The sequence below is a fragment of the Asparagus officinalis genome, chromosome 4 (genome assembly GCF_001876935.1).
Source record: "Asparagus officinalis chromosome 4, Aspof.V1, whole genome shotgun sequence".
Lineage (NCBI taxonomy): Eukaryota > Viridiplantae > Streptophyta > Magnoliopsida > Asparagales > Asparagaceae > Asparagus > Asparagus officinalis.
In genome coordinates, this window is record NC_033797.1 from 11,058,179 (window position 1) to 11,077,033 (window position 18,855).

An 18,855-nucleotide genomic window follows, 5' to 3' on the forward strand; every position below is an offset into this window, starting at 1 on the left:
CGAATACTGTACTATTGACGAATACGGGAAAGACGTAATCTTTCGCCATGGGATCTACAGTTGAAGACAACAGGCTTCGAATTGAGAAGTTCGGCGGCCAAAATTTCAGGTATTGGAGGATGCAAATAGAAGACTATTTGTACCAGAAGGATCTCTTCCTACCCCTCCAAGGAGAGGCGGGGAAACCTGAGAAGATGGACGACGATAAGTGGAAGGTACTCGATCGTAAAACACTTGCCACCATCAGGCTCAACCTTCACCAGCATGTGACTTACAACGTCTCGCATGCGACCACCACCAAGGAGTTGATGGAGGCCTTGGAGGCGCTGTATGAGAAGCCGTCTGCTTCAAATAAGGTGTACCTGATGAAGAAGCTATTCAATCTCAAGATGCAGCAAGGAGCTCGCGTGGCGGACTTCTTGAACGAATTTCAGGCTGTGGTGCAACAGCTTGCTGCAGTAGATCTAAAGTTCGACAACGAGATCCAAGCTCTTCTGCTACTTTCTTGTCTACCAGATTCATGGGAAAATATGGTAATGGCGGTGAGCAACGCTAATGGCAATGACAAGATGAAGCTCGACACAGTGGTTGGGGCAATTCTGGATGAAGAATCTCGCCGCAAAGTCTCAGGAGCTGAGGCCTCTAGCAGTGGGAGTGCTCTGCATGTCGAGGTACGAGGGCGTGCACAGAAGAAGGGTAGGGGACGACGAGGCCAATCAAAATCCAGAGGGAAGTCTAAAGGGCCTAACCCGAATGGTTACGGTGAAGGGAAGTGCTTCAGATGCGGAAAGAAGGGCCACTTTGCACGGGACTGCAGAGTTACTGTTCAAGCATCAGCAGGGGATGATCGGGCTGACGGTGCAGCCAATCTCATGCACGAGACGGATTCGGATGCACTTCTCCTATCCCTAGAAGACAAAAGTGATGCGTGGGTCATCGACTCTGGCGCATCTTTCCATGCAACCTCACAACAAAAGCTGCTTTCATCGTTCGTGAAGAAGGACTTGGGGACAGTCTATCTTGGCGACGATCAACCTTGTAAGGTTTCCGGGAAGGGAAATTGTACCCTCAAGATGGAGGGCGGGACCACCTTGACGCTGAATGATGTTCGGCATGTACCAGATCTCAGGCGAAATCTTATATCAGTCGGGCAACTGACTGACTCCGGTTACAGAGTATCCTTCGAGCAGAGAAGCTGGAAGGTGTCCAAGGGTGCCCTGGTGGTGGCACACGGCAAACGCGAGGGGTCTCTCTACATCGCCAACGGGAAGATCGACCACTTGCTTGCTGCAGGACAAGCATCATCATCATCATTCGTCGACTGCATGACTTGGCATCGACGACTTGGCCACATGAGCGAGAAGGGGATGCAGATTATGGCCGCGGGAGAGAGGCTTCCGGGTCTGAACAAGATCGATCTGACTTTCTGTGAGGACTGCATCCTAGGCAAACAAAAGAAGGTGAGCTTCAACAAGACCGGACCGGCTCCAAAACTGCAGAAATTGGAGTTGGTGCACACCGACGTGTGGGGACCTGCGCAAGTCCCATCTGTTGGTAACTCTCTTTACTTTGTCACTTTTATTGATGATGCTACGAGAAAATTGTGGGTGTTCTTCTTGAAGCACAAGTCAGATGTATTCATCATCTTCAAGAAGTGGCTTGCCTGTGTGGAGAACGAAACAGGCAATAAGCTGAAGTGCCTAAAGTCTGATAATGGAGGCGAGTATTGCAGCCAAGAGTTCGAGAACTTCTGCTCGTCCCGTGGGATTCGGAGACTGAAGACCGTCCCAAGCACACCTCAGCACAACGGAGTGGCGGAGCGCATGAATCGCACTATCTTGGAGCGCGCCAGAAGTATGAGGATCCACTCCGGATTGCCCAAGAGCTTTTGGGCTGAAGCTGTCAATACTGCTGCATACTTGATCAACCGCGGGCCATCCGCGGCTCTCAATTATGGGATACCTGAAGAGGCTTGGACCGGAAAGAAGCTGAAGCTAGAGCACTTACGAGTATTTGGTTGTGACGCCTATGTCATGACCAATCCTGCAGACCGGTCAAAGCTTGATCCAAAGTCAAAGAAGCTCTCTTTCATCGGCTATGGAGGAGATGAGTATGGGTACCGTTTCTGGGATCACGATGCGCGCAAGGTGGTGCGCAGTCGTGACGTCGTATTCCATGAGAATGCGATGTACAAGACCAAAGAGGTGAGTGGGAGTCAGCTATCTCCCCCTCTTTTTCCAGATATTGCTGACAGTGAGGACGGTGGTGAGATACCAATCAGCATAGAAGACGGAGACCAAGAGAACATGCAGGATGCACAGCAGCAGGATCCAGCAGAGTTGCCGATCGCAATTCGCAAAGCTCCAAGAAATCCAAGGGTGCCAGAGAGGTACCTTTCCACCATGAATTACCTTCTCCTGACTGATAATGATGAGCCAGAGAGCTATGAGGAGGTACAGCAGACCGGCAAAGCTCGCGGCGAGTGGGAGTCTGCCATGGAGGAATAAATAAAGTCATTGATGAAGAATGGGACTTGGGAGCTTGTAAAGCTTCCACGAGGGCGAAAGGCTCTTCACAATCGGTGGATTTATCGGGTCAAGGATGAAGCCGATGGACGGAGACGCTACAAGGCGAGGCTTGTAGTGAAGGGCTATGAACAGAAAGCAGGGATTGATTATTCTGACGTTTTCGCTCCCGTCGTCAAGTTGACCCCGATCCGAACTATGCTAAGCATTGTAGCTGGAGCGATAAGTTGGAGATCCAAGTTACAGGATACTGTGGCTTTGTCGACAACCGAAGCCGAGTACGTGTCTGCAGCAGAGGCAGCAAAGGAGTTGCTATGGTTGAAGGCTTTTCTTCTCGAGCTTGGAGTAAGCTTTGAGAAATATTTCATCCATTGTGATAGTCAGAGTGCCATTCACTTGTCAGAGAACGACGCATTCCATGCTCGGACCAAGCATGTTGACGTGAAGCACCATGCCATACGGAGATGGCAAAGCAGGAACGAGTTCAAGCTTGTGAAGATTGATACGAGGTACAATCCAGCCGATATGCTGACCAAGCCAGTTCCACTCGAGAAGGTGAGGCTGTGTGCAGCCTCATATGGCCTCCGTTGAGAATGTTGAGGGCCGTGCAAGACGCCAAAGATACATGACATCCGGATGATGCAACCAAGAGTGGTGTGAAGATATGATCGACATTCAATCAAATCTTCAAGTGGGAGATTGTCAGGCGCCCAACCTTTTTGACCCAGCCAACATGAAAACAAAAGTGGGGCCCACAAAGGCGGGCCCCACAAGAAGAAAAATCAAATTCGGTGGCAGCCATTGTTGAGAATTTATAAAGGATGTGGGTCCCACAAATATTTTATTATTAGTGGCGGGTCCCACATATAATATTATATTTGTGCATAGTGTTTTCTCAAACACTATAAATAGGGCCCTAAACTCTTAAGGAAATCTCATCCCAGAAACAACTCCTCTTATAGAAGAGTAAGAGAAAACAAAGAGAGAGTTTGTGAGAGTTCTTGGAGTGTATCTGATCAAGAGAGGGTGTTCTCTTGGATCAATTCTTTTGGGATATTAAAGAATTTGGCGTCGTCGTTGCACCGTGGAGTAGCTCCGAAGGAGTGAACCACGTATATCTGTGAGTACTCTGTGTTGAATTTTGTGCCTTTATTTTGTGATTAAGTCTCCGTTCGAGGCGTTATTATTGGGGTGAATCCTAACACTTTTGTCATCAAATAGGAAAGAGAAGTAACCTCTGCATGTCAATAATAATAACCGTGGCACCATATTTCTTAACCACTAGTGAGTAGTGAGGAGGGCATGTGTCTTCTCTTTATAGTTGTTGCACAAATGAAGTATACGGCCGTCGTTGCACCGTGGAGTAGCTCCGAAGGAGTGAACCACGTATATCTGTGAGTACTCTGTGTTGAATTTTGTGCCTTTATTTTGTGATTAAGTCTCCGTTCGAGGCGTTATTATTGGGGTGAATCCTAACACTTTTGTCAACTTTGGCGCCGAAAGATTTCGCTGAATTGAAGAATGCTGGGGCGTTTAGCTGTTTAGCTTTTGTTACTGGTGCTGACGAATTTGACAAGAGATGGTTTAGGGTGAAATTGAGTGAGATGGCCGGTTATGGAGTTAAAGCCGTTGGAATTCTTTGAATGCGGATGTCGATGCTCCGGGTTTGAATCTGAACTTGATCAAGCAGATACTTCATCAGGATGGTTTGGTGAGAGATGATGAATTCTGTACAGTTTTGTTATTTTATTTCCGACTTATTTGTCTAGTTCTGTTGATTATTACTGGGCGAATGTGGTCTGGTCAAATTTATTGGTTACATGTTTTGGCAGTTTTTTCATGTATTCTAATTTAACGTTTGTTATCTCTTTGTGATTGTAGGTTCAGAGTGCTTGTTCTTGTTGTGTGCAAAGTGAGTGTAGACAAAATGAAGTTCTGTTACAGAATCTTGAGGTGAAACAGCTGAATGAAGCTCAAATTGCAGCTGTATGCCAAGTGCTTTCCTGTATGAGATGCTCTCATGCATTTTCTGTAGGAAGAATATCTGGTTTTCCTGGTACAGGAAAAACCGAGATCATTGCGACAGCTTGTTCAATAGCCTTGCTGAGGCAATGTAAGGTTGCTGTATGTGCTCCGAACCCTTACTCAGTTCTTGAGATAGTATCACGAGTTCTAAAGATTGTTGGGCATAGTTGCAATACCTTTGATGATGGGATTACCGGATTGACCCGCTCAGATATTGTATTATTAGGAGAATATAACAGCATGCACCAGAATATTTTTAGCGGGCTTTCTGTCGTACCTCTGGACGAACTAACTAAACTTCTAAAACCCTGCTTTTCCTCCTACCATGGATGGAAAGAATGTTTGACTGAGCTGGTAAGTATTTTGGAGAGGGAGCATGGTACATTTTCGGAGTGTGAGAAAAATGTGTATCAACCAGAGAATTTGGAAGTTTTGAAAGAGGAAATTTCTTCTACTGCTTTAACACTGAAGAACCACATACAGTTGCTATTAAAATATATACCCTGTTCTTTATTGTCAGATTGTGGCATGCAGAATTTAACTTCACTTCTAAGTATAGTAGATTCTATGCTGAAATTTCTTTCTGGTGATGGTGCAAATTTGAAGTGGAAAGAATTTTGCACATTAAGAAATTCTTGTCTTGGCGCAATCCATTCGGTGATTAATACTGTAGGAATTCCTGTAACAGCAGATAAGAAGTCAATTGAGCATCTGTATTTGGAGCATGCACGCTTGCTTTTTTGCCCAATATCTGATTTAGCGGAACTAAAAAGAACATGTGGTAGTTGTGGCTTGGATCTACTCATTGTTGACAGGGCCTGTGAGATCATGGAGTGCGAGTCTCTTCCTTTACTTCAACTTGATGGATTACATCATGCTATTCTTTTTGGAGGAAATGGTTACAAGCCAGCTTCCATCATAAGCAAGGTTCAATATCACTCTTACTTATGGTCACTTTGTTCCTTTAATTTTGTTGTTTAATACAATTTTTTTCTTCTGTCTTTCAGAATCTTCTGCAGATTGGCTATGGACGGAGCCTATTTAAAAGGCTAAACCTCCTGTATCCCGAAGAACGTAATCTAGTTCTGCAGTACAGAATGCATCCGTTCATAAGTTGTTTCCCAAATAAGAAGTTCTTTAAGCAGAAACTCTTAGACAGTCAAACAACTGTGGCTAGGGAAAAGGAGATACCTCTTCTTCCGGAGTGTATATCTGGAGCATATAGATTTCTGGATGTTTCAGATGGAAGAGAAACGATCGAAGAACAAAGTGAATGCCCAAGGAACCTGCTAGAAGCAGCAATTATCTGCAAAATTATTTTGAAACTTATTAGAGGTAAACGATCTTGAGCTGCGAAATGCTAGCTTCTATGTACTATCGTCATTAATTTGCATGGTTTACCTCTGTTTCTATCTTTCTTTAGGGCTACGTTATAAATAGAAACTAAGTTTTTCCTTTGCAGAGAAACTTGCAGTAACTTGTTTAATTATACAAAACAAATAAGGACTTCCTCAAAAGTTTTTCAAACTATCACTTGTATTTTCGGTTGCAATAGAAAGGGCTATGGAGTTTGAAGCTTATACTATTTAAATATATGGTGAGGTTAAAATTACTATAAAAATACGTTCGAAGCTTATACTATTTAAAAATATGGTGATATTAAAATTACTATAAAAAATACATGTGGTTGTTTTCTGTGTTTGAGTATATTTATTAGAAACTTCATGATAGTTGTTCATAAGAAGTACATTGTAGTTTCACCAAAAGTTTGAGTAGGCTTGAAAAAAGAGAGGGAGTTTAATTCAATTTCTTGCATCCAGTTATTACTTTATTAGGCTCTTAGCAATTCTGCTCTCCATTCCTCTTGAGGGATGTATTGCTCCATTTATTGCATACTCCTATTTGGTTCCTGACCAATTTCTCTTTGTTTGTTTCAAGTCACATTTATTAATCTTTGCGGATCACCCCGTTTGCACATTCCTATGATATCTAAAAATTGTGTTTATAGCAACCAATTTTGTGCAAAAAAGGTCAAATTCTGGATGATCCGAGTTAGAATTGGATTCTTGATTACCAGATAACTTGAGCTGGGGATTGCTTGCACTCGGGAGCAAATTAAACCTTTATATAGGGCCTTATATGGCTAGTTTTGGCATATATCGGAGAGCCCCTTTATATCTTCCATGGCTCTTGTTTGACTGAAATCCAAGGCTAGCTCATTTATTTCCTCTTATGAACAGAAATCATTGGATTTTCCATGTGTATGTTTTCCCTGCTCTAAGTGCTCCTTAACTTCCTGTAAAGTTCCTTCTGTTACTTCGGAGTGTATTCATATTCCATTGATTGGGTTTCTTGAAATATTCTTCAGCTTCTTCCTGGAAGGGACTAAGCATTGGAGTGATCTCCCCGAGTTCTGCGCAAGTTCAAACCATTCAATCTATGCTCCAAGACAAATTTGAGCTTGCTAGTGGTTTTCGGATCTGGATAAAGACTGTAAGTGAAATTGAATCAAGTGAAGAAGAAGTCATAATTATATCAACCGTATGTTGTAATGACCGTAGTGGTCTCAGATCACTTCTTGGCAATCAGGTTACCAACTTTTGTTTAACGAGAGCCAGGTAAAGAAAAAAATTGTCCATCATGTTTGGCATACACCTATTTTTTTGCTAATCATAAATCATAAATTCAAAAACATGTAGAAGGCATCCTATGTTGCAACTTACTCTCTACTTGGCCTCTGATGGCTTTGATTTTTTTAAGCAGGAAATTTCTCTGGATCGTAGGAAACAGAGAAATGTTGAAGAAAAGTTCTTCCATATGGAAAGAAGTTGTTCTTGATGCTGAAGAGCGTGGTTGCTTGTATGTGGCATCTCAGGTTAAGTTTCTTGCCGAAACCATATTTACTGTGAAGAATGAGATCAAGGAGCTTGATGAATTACTTAATCAGGGAGGAGTCCATTTTAATGGGACGAAGTGGAAGGTTTGCTCTGCATATTATTTGTACCTTTTCATCGGGTTGAAGATGTAACCATCTTTAAGCATATGTATTGTTAGAGTATATCATTGTGTACCTTAGTGCGCCTCTTTTTCGGTTTCTTCGGATTTTGGTTTTATTTATTCAAACATATTAAATGTTGCAGTTTGTCTCATTTCTGAATGTTCCTAGAGTCCAGCTCTATTAAAATATATTTTAGCTTTATAAGGTGGCTCCAGATCTGCCATTTCCATTGTTCTCTGCTTTTTTTTTCTTTCTGTTAATAGCTACATGAAGTATATATCTTGATCCATTGTTGTTTTCCGCTAGGTATCCGGTGACCATTCAAATGGATCACATCTAATTCATTTGTTTTATTACTCTTTAATTAATAATTTTCTTTCTTTTTGTGAACAGGTCCTAGTAAGCAATGATTTCAAGAAGTCATTTGTTGGTATACAGAGTGCTTTGACCCAACAAATTATAATTGCATTCCTGTGGAGACTGGCCTGTGGTTGGCGACCTAAGCGTAAAAGACTTTATTTCTCCAAGTACATCAAACAATTCAGGGTTCACGGTTTGACCATTGTCTGCACAGTGGACATTATTAGAGAAATACAGTTTATTCAAGTGATTAAGATCTGGGACGTTTTGACTTTGGCAGAAATCCCAAAACTTATTCGAGGTCTTGATGACATGGCATCTTCTTTTGGGGATAAATATGTTAAATACTGCAGTATTGAAAAGGTTGAAGGGTAATAATCTCCCCTGTTTCTTGTAACTTTTGGAAGCAGTAGTTATCTGTTATATCTAGGTTGATAAATCTTTTTTTTCCCTTTTCGCTACATTTGAGTACTAAATGAATTTTATTTTCCATTTTTATTCTGCATATAAAGATTAATTCCTTAAAAATAATATATTTTATCTCAGGGACCTTGTAGTGCCAATGAGCTGGGAAGTATCGCATGAATTATCACTTAACGAATTACACCTTATACACGGTTTCCAAACTGAAAGTAGAGTGGTGTCATTGCTCGATGGTGCTAGCAGCGTCAAACACAAAGATGGGCTGATGCTGATGAAATTCTATTCTTTGTCCTCTAGAAACGTGAAGCACTTGTTAAATGCTTCCGATGGTCAAGAAATTGAGCTTCCATTTGAAGTAAGCGATGTTGAATCAGAGATAATTTCATTCCCAGACAGTGTCTTCATACTTGGGAGATCAGGTACTGGTAAAACTCTGGTTTTGATGACAAAATTAATTCAGCGGGAGCAACTATATTTTCTAGCATTGCAAGGCCCATCTATGGAGAAGCTTCATGCACATGTTGGTCCAGATTGTACTGGAGAATATGATGATCTTGCTTCTCCTACAGAAAATGCATTGAGCCAGATCTTTCTGACAGTTAACCCTATCCTTTGTTCTTCTGTAAAGGACTATATCACACGACTTAGAAGGTTTTGCTTTCTTTTTGTTCAATTAACTCGTGCATTCCTTTAATTTAAGTTATAAATCACTTGTATGCACATGGGATCTCTCTTTTCTCATCCTATGCACATGGGATCTCTCTTTTCTCATCCATAGAATTAACTGAACAAAATAAAAGTAGACTTTGCTCCCATACTAATGCTAATTCACGCATGTACTCAAATTTGGCATCACTACCTTTACGTGTTCGTTGCTATTTATCTCCTGTTGACAATGAGCTCGGCGGTGGTCATACCAACCCCAAACCATTACCATGTGTAGTTATGGATCTTTGAAATTTGTTGTCCAATTTACATGTAAACAGTTACTAGTTGAACCTGCTTCATCAGGATAAGCTGTAAAACATGCATTTGTTTACTTTCTTTAACGAAAATTTGAATGCCTTAGTTGGCAACTGCATCAATGCACTATGATGCCTACACATTACTAATAACGAACAATTTATCATGGCCTCTTTGTCATAGACTTTCTGGTTAAAGAAATACCTCATATGTTATTGCCGAATCTTTGTTGCCATACTCTAATCACTGATCTGCTAACTGTCAATGTTGTCAATCCTAAATCCAACAAACAAAAAAAAGTGGTGTGTGTGTGTGAGGTGGGTTCCCTCCCCTCCATCTAAACTCCCAAACTGGGCCTTCAAGAAAACATGAATATTAGCTGCCTATTAGCTAGTTCTTCACCTAAAAGCTGACATTGTCACTTATGTTACTCATATATGATGTGTGTCACCACCAGGAATATATATTTTTGTAACTCCTAATTGACTATATAATTTTGTTTTCTTGACTCATTTTTTCTGGTTTGGTCGTAAAGAAGTCTATTTTCTCATATTTTTCTCTAGTTTCTGAGTGGCTATCAACTGTACATATAACTTTACTGTTGTGTGACTTTATTCTTTCATCGCTAGGTATACTCTTGGTGAAGAACGCCCTGAAGGGTTTACAGTCAACGAAGCATACAGTGGCAGTGAAAACTTGACTAGGTTTTCAGAAATACCCGATAGCATGATTGAAATTTCACAATGCCATTTTCCACTTGTAATTTCATTGCAGAAATTTTTAATCATGCTTGATGGAACTGTGAAGAACACCTTTTTTGGTTCATTTTCTGATATAAAAGTCATCAGCAGTGGAAAACGAAGGGCCAGGGAGACTTCTGTACTTCAACAGCTTATAACAGATAAAGAGGTTACTTATGATCTTTTTCTCTCCTCATATTGGCCTCGTTTTGATGTAAATCTAACTAGGAAGCTGGATCCATCTTTTGTGTTTGCCCATATTATTTATTGCATCAAAGGTGAAATAGGATCTTCTGAAGCATCCATTTACAAAAATATGAAGAAGGAAGAGTATCTTAATCTCTCAAATAAACGGTGCTCTTTAGTAGGCAAAGAAAAGAGAGAAATGGTATATCAGATCTACATCTGTTATGAAAAATTGAAGAAGACGAATGAAGAATATGATGTCTCTGATTTGGTTAATGATCTTCATTATAGATTGTCTGTTTATGGATATGATGGTCGTAAAATGGATTTTATGTACATTGATGAAGTCCAAGATTTTACAATGAAACAGATCTGCCTGTTTAAATACACTTGCATCAATTTTCAGAGTGGATTTCAATTTGCTGGTGATAGCGCACAGGCTCTTGTTAATGATTTTAGATTCCAGGATATTAAATGCTTGTTCTACAAAAAAATTCTGGCCAGATCTGGGCTTGTTCCTAACTTTTTCCAGTTAACCACTAATTTTCGTACACATTCCGGTATTCTTGGCTTAGCAGACAGTGTATTGGATTTGTTGTACCATTTCTTTCCTGACTCTGTTGATCGACTGGCTTCAGAAAAAAGCAAGGCACATGGGGAATTTCCTGTTGTCCTAGAATCCGGATCCGACACAGAGGTGCTTCAAACTATTTTTGGCACCGATACAAGTGACAATTCCTCACTGAAATTTGGATCTGAACAGGTAATTTTGGTACGTCAGAACTGTGATAAGGATAAAAGTCATCAATCAGATAGGAAATAATGCTATATTCTTGACCTTCTATACATGTGACAATTCCTCACTGAAATTTGTATCTGAGCAGGTAATTTTGGTACGTCATAACCGTGATAAGGAAAAAGTCATCAATCAGATAGGAAATAATGCTATGGTCTTGACCATCAAGGAATCTAAAGGATTGGAGTTTCAGGTTAAAGTTCATGTCCTAATTCTTTCTACTGGAAATTTGATACTGTTTATTTTATATAGTGCCTACTTTTTCTGCAGGATGTTCTTTTACATAATTTCTTTTGTGAGTCGCCACTGAAGAACCGTTGGAGGATTGTTTATGAATTCATGGACGATAAAAAAATAGTAAACCCCTGGTCGTCTATGACTTTTCCACAATTTGACTGTGATAAGCACCATCTACTTTGCTCCGAGTTGAAGCAATTGTATGTTGCTGTGACACGTACAAGGAACAGATTGTGGATTGCTGAGACCAACAATGTATTTGCGAAGCCAGTTTTTGAGTACTGGAAGGCGGCTGGTGTTATACAGGTGCAAAGATTAGACTTTACGTTTATCAAGAAAATGCAAGTTACTTGTACTAAGGAAGAGTGGAATGCTCGTGGTACAAAGGTTTGTGTTAGTTTGCTTTCAATTTCTCTATCAAACACTTCTTCTTTTTTTACCTTTTTGGAATTAGCATACTACAGTGTATATTATGGCACTTCTGTTTAAACAGTTTTTAAATGAGGGGAACTATGAGATGTCAATTCTGTGCTTCAAAAGATCAGGCAACGTGTACATGGAGAATTGGGCAAAGGCAGCAGGGCTTCAATCTGAAGGTTCACTGATGCTGCGCACGAATTTTAATGTGGCGAAGAACTGGCTATTAAATGCAGCTGATCTTTACATGATCATTGGGAGAGCAGAGCTAGCTGCAGTCTGCTTAGTGAAAGCAAAGAAGTATAGAAAAGCAGGTTAATGATTTTTTTTTGTTTTTTAAATATATGTTAATATTTATGTCTACTTTATCAGAAAGTAGGAAATTTCACGTTTGCATACATCTTGAACTTTTGGGAGAAGACAGAGTATTGCCTCTGTTAAGATGATGCTATTCTCATCCTTGTCAGTCTATGAATAGTATCTTTCCGCTAAACACCTTCACTTATCAACATTCCTCAAACCCCAAAGTTTTTATATCATGTTAAAAGCTGGTCAGAAAACCTGGTCATTTCTTTTATAGAGTTTTTTCATTTTTGCTTTGTTTCTGCTTTATAGAAACCCTATTTCATGAGAACAGGAAAGTGATGCTGATGACATTTATGATGGGGAAATAAACTCCTCTGTTATACTTTGTAAGGGTAAAATCACTGTTGGTCTGCGTTACACTCATTCCTTATGATACTTAATATGGGTAATTTGCACTAATTGCTTATCTTATTCTCGATATTTCCTTATGCTACCTTTATATGGACTTTAACCTGCTTTTTTAAGGGTAAATTCTCTGTTAGCGTGCATTATACTCATTCCTTATCATACTTAATATGTGTAATTTAGACTGATTCATTATGTTTTTTTTTCAGGAATGCTTTATTTAGACAAATTTCATGAGCCAAGGTTTGAGGATGCTGGTGATTGTTTTGCTTTAGCTAGTTGTTGGTCTGAGGCTGCCAAAGCCTATGCTCAAGGGAGATGCCTCTCTAAATGCTTGTCAGCATGCCATGAAGGTCTGCATTTTGATTTGGGATTTCATTTCCTTAAAGAATGGCCTATCCATGTTTCCACGAGCGATTGGATTGATTATGCCAACAGTACTCTGAGGTCCTATTACAAGTTAAAGAACCTAGATTCTCTTTCGAAGTTTGTCCGGGCATTTCCAAATGATTTGATCAACTTATTGCTGGAATCTGAGAATTTTGAAGAAGCTGCAGCTATTGCCAGGTTGAGAGGAGATATTCTTTTTGAAGCTGAAATTATGCAAAAAGCTAAAGAGTATGTATGTTCTTCAAGTTTGATGCTTTCAGATGTGGTAGGAAAGATGCTCTGGTTGGATAAAAATAAATGCTTTCCTTTAAAGCAGTTTCATCAATTGGATAACATTCTTGCAAAAGCAAAAGACGTAGCTATGTTAGCATGCAAAGATGTGGAGATTTCTGTTTCTGCTGAAGCTAATTTTTTAGCAGACCACTGCGCTGACATTTCTGCTTTGGCAATTCACATTGACAATGCTAAACGTTCCCAGAATATATGCTTAGAAATCTTGGCCTCGCGCTGCATGCTTGAAATCTGCCTACACGCAAACGTTTGTAAATTTTATCATGAATTGGATTTTTCCCGTGTTCAATACCGAGGTGGTACTGTGCATGATATGTTGTCTCAGGGGTATTTGTCTGTTCAGGTTCTTATGTTTGCTTGGAATCTATGGAAGAAAAATATTAAAGACATGCTTTTTTATGTACAATCCTATGGAACTCCGGTAGTTAGCAAGTATGCCAAACATGAGAAGTTCTGTATGAAATACTTTGGTGTCTACAAATTACACGTTAAAGGAGTTTATATTTCTCCTAATCACAGAGCATCATGGATGAATTATGAAGGTAGAAGGAATGTTCATATGGTTGACAATATTACTTATATCAGCGATTCAGAGTTCAATTCTCTTGCAGCGGACCACTTCCTATCTGAGATTATATCTATTGGTAATTTGTTACTGCAAAAGTTGAAAGATCTACATAAGTTTCTCTTATCAAAGGAGTTTTTCGTCATCCAGAGGGGTGTTATTGCACACCATTTTTACAGGGCATTAGGTTTCCTCAAAGAATATGGCATTTCTGTCCCAAGATCTCAGCTTGATGGGTTGGATGAATCCTTGAATCAGTTCCGCCCTCTTTTGTTTCAGACATTCTTCCCGTTAGATTGTGATATACCAATAACTCTGGATTTGCTTGATTCTTGTACGCAAAGCGCAACCATCGCCTTGGTCACTGTTATTTTTGACAAGAATTTAGAGCCTGTCTGTCATCACTTTGAGTCTATGAAAATTGCTAGAGCACTAGTTTTTCTGCTAGCTCGAGAATTGGGAGACGAATTGTTCTGGAGAGCTTCTCAAATATTAAGTGCAAATCGTTCATGGAGACGTTTACTTCAGCAGCAGACGAAGTTCAGGTCAAATGGTTGTTGGCGTACCACCCCTTTGGTGGAAAGGTTTCTAGCTTTGTCAAACTTGGACCTTCAGAACCAGTTATTGCTTCTTGAAGATGTTCTCTTCTGTGCGTTATTATGTGAAATAGGTAGAGGTTGGATCATCACCTCAACTTCTGCTCTCTTGAAGTTCTCCAGGATGTACGGACCGTATTCCCGTTTATTTGCAGCAATGGACATCATATCCTTAAGACACGTTTATGAATCTTCTTGTTCCATATATGATTTTATTCTGGACACTGCCCGAGAGCTTCTGTTTGTATCACATCTCCGCAGGGCAACAGTTGGCAGAGTAAAGGTTCTAGAGTTTTTCCGGTCATTAGTCCTGCGAACTGTTGTTTTGATCAGCATTGTCTGTTTAAATTCACCAAAGCACTTTTTGAAGGTTAAGGAGATACTAAGAGAAGCTGATGGAATTCTATTAGGTTTACCATATAAATTTCTGGTGAACTTCTGGAATGCTAGAAAATGCCAACTTTGGTCAATAAAGTGCTTTGGAGCTGCGTTTTCCAAGTCGATGAAATCTGTTCATGATCAGCTGGTCGTAGTCCGGCTGGATGATTGTACCATGTCTTTTGAACATCTGACCCCTTTCTACGTCAAGCACAGCTCTTTTCACGTAGATATAGAGCAGGATCTAGCAGTGCTTTTGGGTAAAACTCATGTGTAGAGATTTTTGAAGTTTAATGCATCAATGGATCTTTAATATTTTGATTTGTAGTCCTTGGCATAGTCCCACTGATAGTTTCACCCCGCTAAGTTGTATTTTTCTACAGTTTGCATGTTTTAAAGCGGGAATGTAAGATTTGCAATTTTGGCTAGTATACATACATTTGCGTCTGTAATGGTTTTTGCCAACAGAACAATCAGTAATACTATAGCTGGATATCATGGAATAAATCCAAGATATATATATTACAGTTTTTAATAATTGACACTTTAATCTCGTGTATATTGCATGCATTTGTCGAACTTGTAGTGATGCTTTCATTGTGATGTATTTGACATACAAAGAAAAATATCATATCATATCATACTCCCTTTAAAAGTGGAAGTTTGAGTAAAAATTTCCTTGGTGAATTTTACCCCTCTTATCTTCAAAATTTTCTTTCCTTGGGAGTGAAGGTTGGATTTTGAGTTTTTGTTCGTAATATCATACAGTGGCTTTATTTTTCCTTGTAATTTCTCCTTTCGTTCTTTCTGTAGCAACTAATATCTTACCATTGTTCTTTAAAGTCTTGATCTTCATGTTTCTTCCTTTCATGATGACATACAAAGTGGATAAATTATTCTTTGATGTCCTTGATGTCTTGGTATTATAGACGCCTAATCAATAAATGACAAGTACCGTATCGTTCCTTTTTTTGCTGCTTCTATTGCCATTTTTCGTGATTGTAGGTTATTTGTGAGAGGTTTAGTAGAAAAGAAAAGTGTAGTCTACGTTTGAACTTACAAATGTTACAAATTTTCTATGAGTTCTTTAAAGGTATATTCTTAGGCTTAAATTAAATATTCAATGAGTTCTTTAAAGGTTTATTCTTAGGCTTAAATTAAATATCAATAATAGTTTAATTGTTAGTATAGTTAACATAGTGTAGTGGAGAATTATATTGTAGTGATTTAAAAAAAAAAAACTTATGTTGTGGTGATCAAGTATATAGATTTATGATGATCTACTTGATTCATATGTTTTTTTCATGCTTTGTGATATAAACCGTTATAGTCTGTTACATGCATGATGTTATGGGTCGCCAATTGCATATACTTCATTGTTCATATACGTGAATTTTTCTATAAAATACCTAGCATATGCTATCTTAAGGCTCTCTGTTCAAACCAAACTATATGTTAAGAAGTATCCGTTACCAATTACTAGTGTTCTTTTATTCACTAGGAAGCTTTCGCTTCCAATGATTTATTATCTTTAGAATCTGATCAAATAGGCCTAAGGTGCAAAAAAAATTCGCCGGATTTTCATGATTATAAAGTTCTCAATTCAATTGATGTATACTATTTATGATGGTAGTCCAAAATATCTTCAGTTATTCGTACACATTGATTTGTACCTTGCTAAATGTTCACCTTCAAAACAAGACACCAAATGACATGAACAATCTTTTGTAGTATATGGTTTTTTCTTGCAATAATATATAAAGACCAATTGATGCTTGAATAATGTTTATATTTAAGCAAGAATGAGCAAGCTTAATTTCAATTCTGCGCATAAATATGTTATTTTACAGTTATATATCTAATTCAGCGTCTCTTCAGTTTTCCCTTACTTAAATACATGTTTCATTTATTTCTCTTCTTGCAATAATTTTTAGACCAAGCTTATTTATCAGGGTGATGGGAATCCATGGATCCCTTTGTCCTGTCCTGCGTCGCAGGGTATCATTGCCGACAACAGTTGCTTTCTTGATTTTTAATTTCATAGGATCATAGGATCTGTTCCTTTTTTTAAATTTCTTGATCTAATCTGTCACTAAACATGTTTCTTACATTGGATGATTGCAGGATTTGACCAACGGGGATCACGAATTTGTATAAAGAAACTCAGAGTTTCTTTCATAATACTTTCAGCGTGGTCCATTAATCGACATGAGGGCATCGTATGTGTCTTCCAAATATTTAATGTGTATTACGTCTCAGCTAACTACTGAAATATGAGGTAGTACTCTTCTAGAAGAATTTACTATGATGTCTATGATATAGAACCATGGCATCCTTATTTTTATTTATGTCATACTAAGTATAAATAGCGCTAAAATCACATATTCAGTAAATGTACTGGAATTGATATCCAGAGTACTGTGGTAAGTACTCTGGATTCGCTTCACTTGAAATCGCTCATATGCATGATGCTCATTACAACTTATATTGTTCAAATAGCTTGATTATTTTTTACATACAAAATGGGATGCCCTGTTCTTTTCTATGTCAGACTGTGTATGTCGACTCATGGACCTTCATAATCCTAATAGATTTGATGATTCGCTTAGAGACTTCTGCACATACAAGTCATTTCGGTCTTTTACATAATATCTTATTATGTAGCATCATGTTACGCTCAAGACTTCAATATTTATGCGCAACGTTTAAATTCCCAACAACTTTAAACGTTTTTGCAGTGGACCACCAATTAATGGCTTTCAAAGCCACACTTAACCCCCAATATCTTTTGGGTAAATTACACTAAACCCACAATAACTTTTAGAATGCCTTTTATGGTGTTTTTCCTCCTAACTTATGGGGATTATCTGCAAAATGTGGAAACTTGCTGGGTTTTTTTTTTTTTTGCAATTCTAAGAATTTATTGGGGGCTTAGTGTGATTTTGAAAGGTATTGGGGGCTTACTACAAAATGCTAAAAGTTCTTAGGTGTTTAGTATAATTTACAATAAACAAAAAAAAAAAAAAAATAGTTTTATCTAATACACCATAATCACGTCTGCTTAGCAGACTTGAATAAGGTTTCTTGTTTATAGCTCAGCTCAAATTTAACAAGGTTTTTGAATAAAAGACTCTAATATGATGAAATATATGGCATTGTATGATTCAGACGGTAACTCCAAAAATCCGTTACACTTGTCAGAAATCTAATAGATGTGAAGTGTTGGTTTAAACTTACCACTATAATTTTAAGTTCAAGATTAATTGCGTTCTTGTTGAATATCTGTTTGCAAATGAAAATATAAAATGTTTCAAACATATAAAATTTCGATAATGGAATTTCGGCTGTTTCTGCTGCCTAATTAACAATATTTATAAGCCTGATCGGAAACAATGGTATACACACACACACACACGACAGCTTGCTCCACCAAACATCTTCATGCTCACAATTGGAATTCTTTCAAAAAGCATTCAAACAGTACCATGGAAGATAAACCTGAACTTCAATAAAGAATGAGAAGATGATGGAGAACAGGTGCATTCTATATATACTAGAGTTTCATATATTTATTGCATCTAGCTAGATTAGCAGTGATTAATTAGTAAATGGAATCTTGCTCCAGGCAATTCTTTTAGTCATTATGAAGGTGTCACTGAAACCTGATATAAGACTTAAAAACTATTGTAAGAACTAATTAAGCATTTCTACATAGATACTGCTCAACAGCAGTAAAAGTCCATCTAACAGATGTTTTAAGTTGCTTGGGAGTGAAAAACATAACATTTTAGCGTCATCAGGGTACAACAAAATTAACCTTAACACTAACAAGAGAATTTACTCCAGCTCATGGTTAAGCTGAAAATTCTTTCAGATTTGAACAGAAAATAAATAAAAAGCATACTCACCACCTTAATAATAACAATAATAATCGGTCAAACAAACACAAGCAGAGGCGTTTCGTTCCATTGAACGGAAGTTTAAATTCATAAATGATTGTTGGAGCAATCAACGGCAAAGCAAATACAAGTATAATATGTATGAGGAGAGATTTAGTAGGAGAAGCAAATAAAAATAAAACTCTCCATAATTCATGGTTACTGTAGCTACAGTAACCATGACCTTTCTTTATTCCCCTTCTCTTTTTCTTTTAGGTACAAGGATGCATGAATGCCTATTTAAAGGCTTTGCAAAGTGCTTCGTAATAGAATTTTAGTATGAATATAATTCCTAGAGATAACTAACTCAAAACAT

The 18,855-nt window shown here is 38.4% G+C and overlaps 1 protein-coding gene across 1 annotated transcript; it reads left to right on the top strand.

Moving 5' to 3' along the window:
• LOC109838177 lies at positions 2,520 to 14,916 on the top strand. Its single transcript, XM_020406640.1, has 13 exons — positions 2,520 to 3,034; positions 4,152 to 4,236; positions 4,407 to 5,477; positions 5,558 to 5,885; positions 6,919 to 7,168; positions 7,314 to 7,530; positions 7,942 to 8,279; positions 8,455 to 8,982; positions 9,924 to 10,983; positions 11,105 to 11,209; positions 11,287 to 11,640; positions 11,747 to 11,984; positions 12,591 to 14,916. Exons 1-13 carry the CDS (start codon positions 2,520 to 2,522, stop codon positions 14,876 to 14,878), a joined length of 7,377 nt encoding a protein of 2,458 aa, XP_020262229.1. The 3' UTR covers positions 14,879 to 14,916.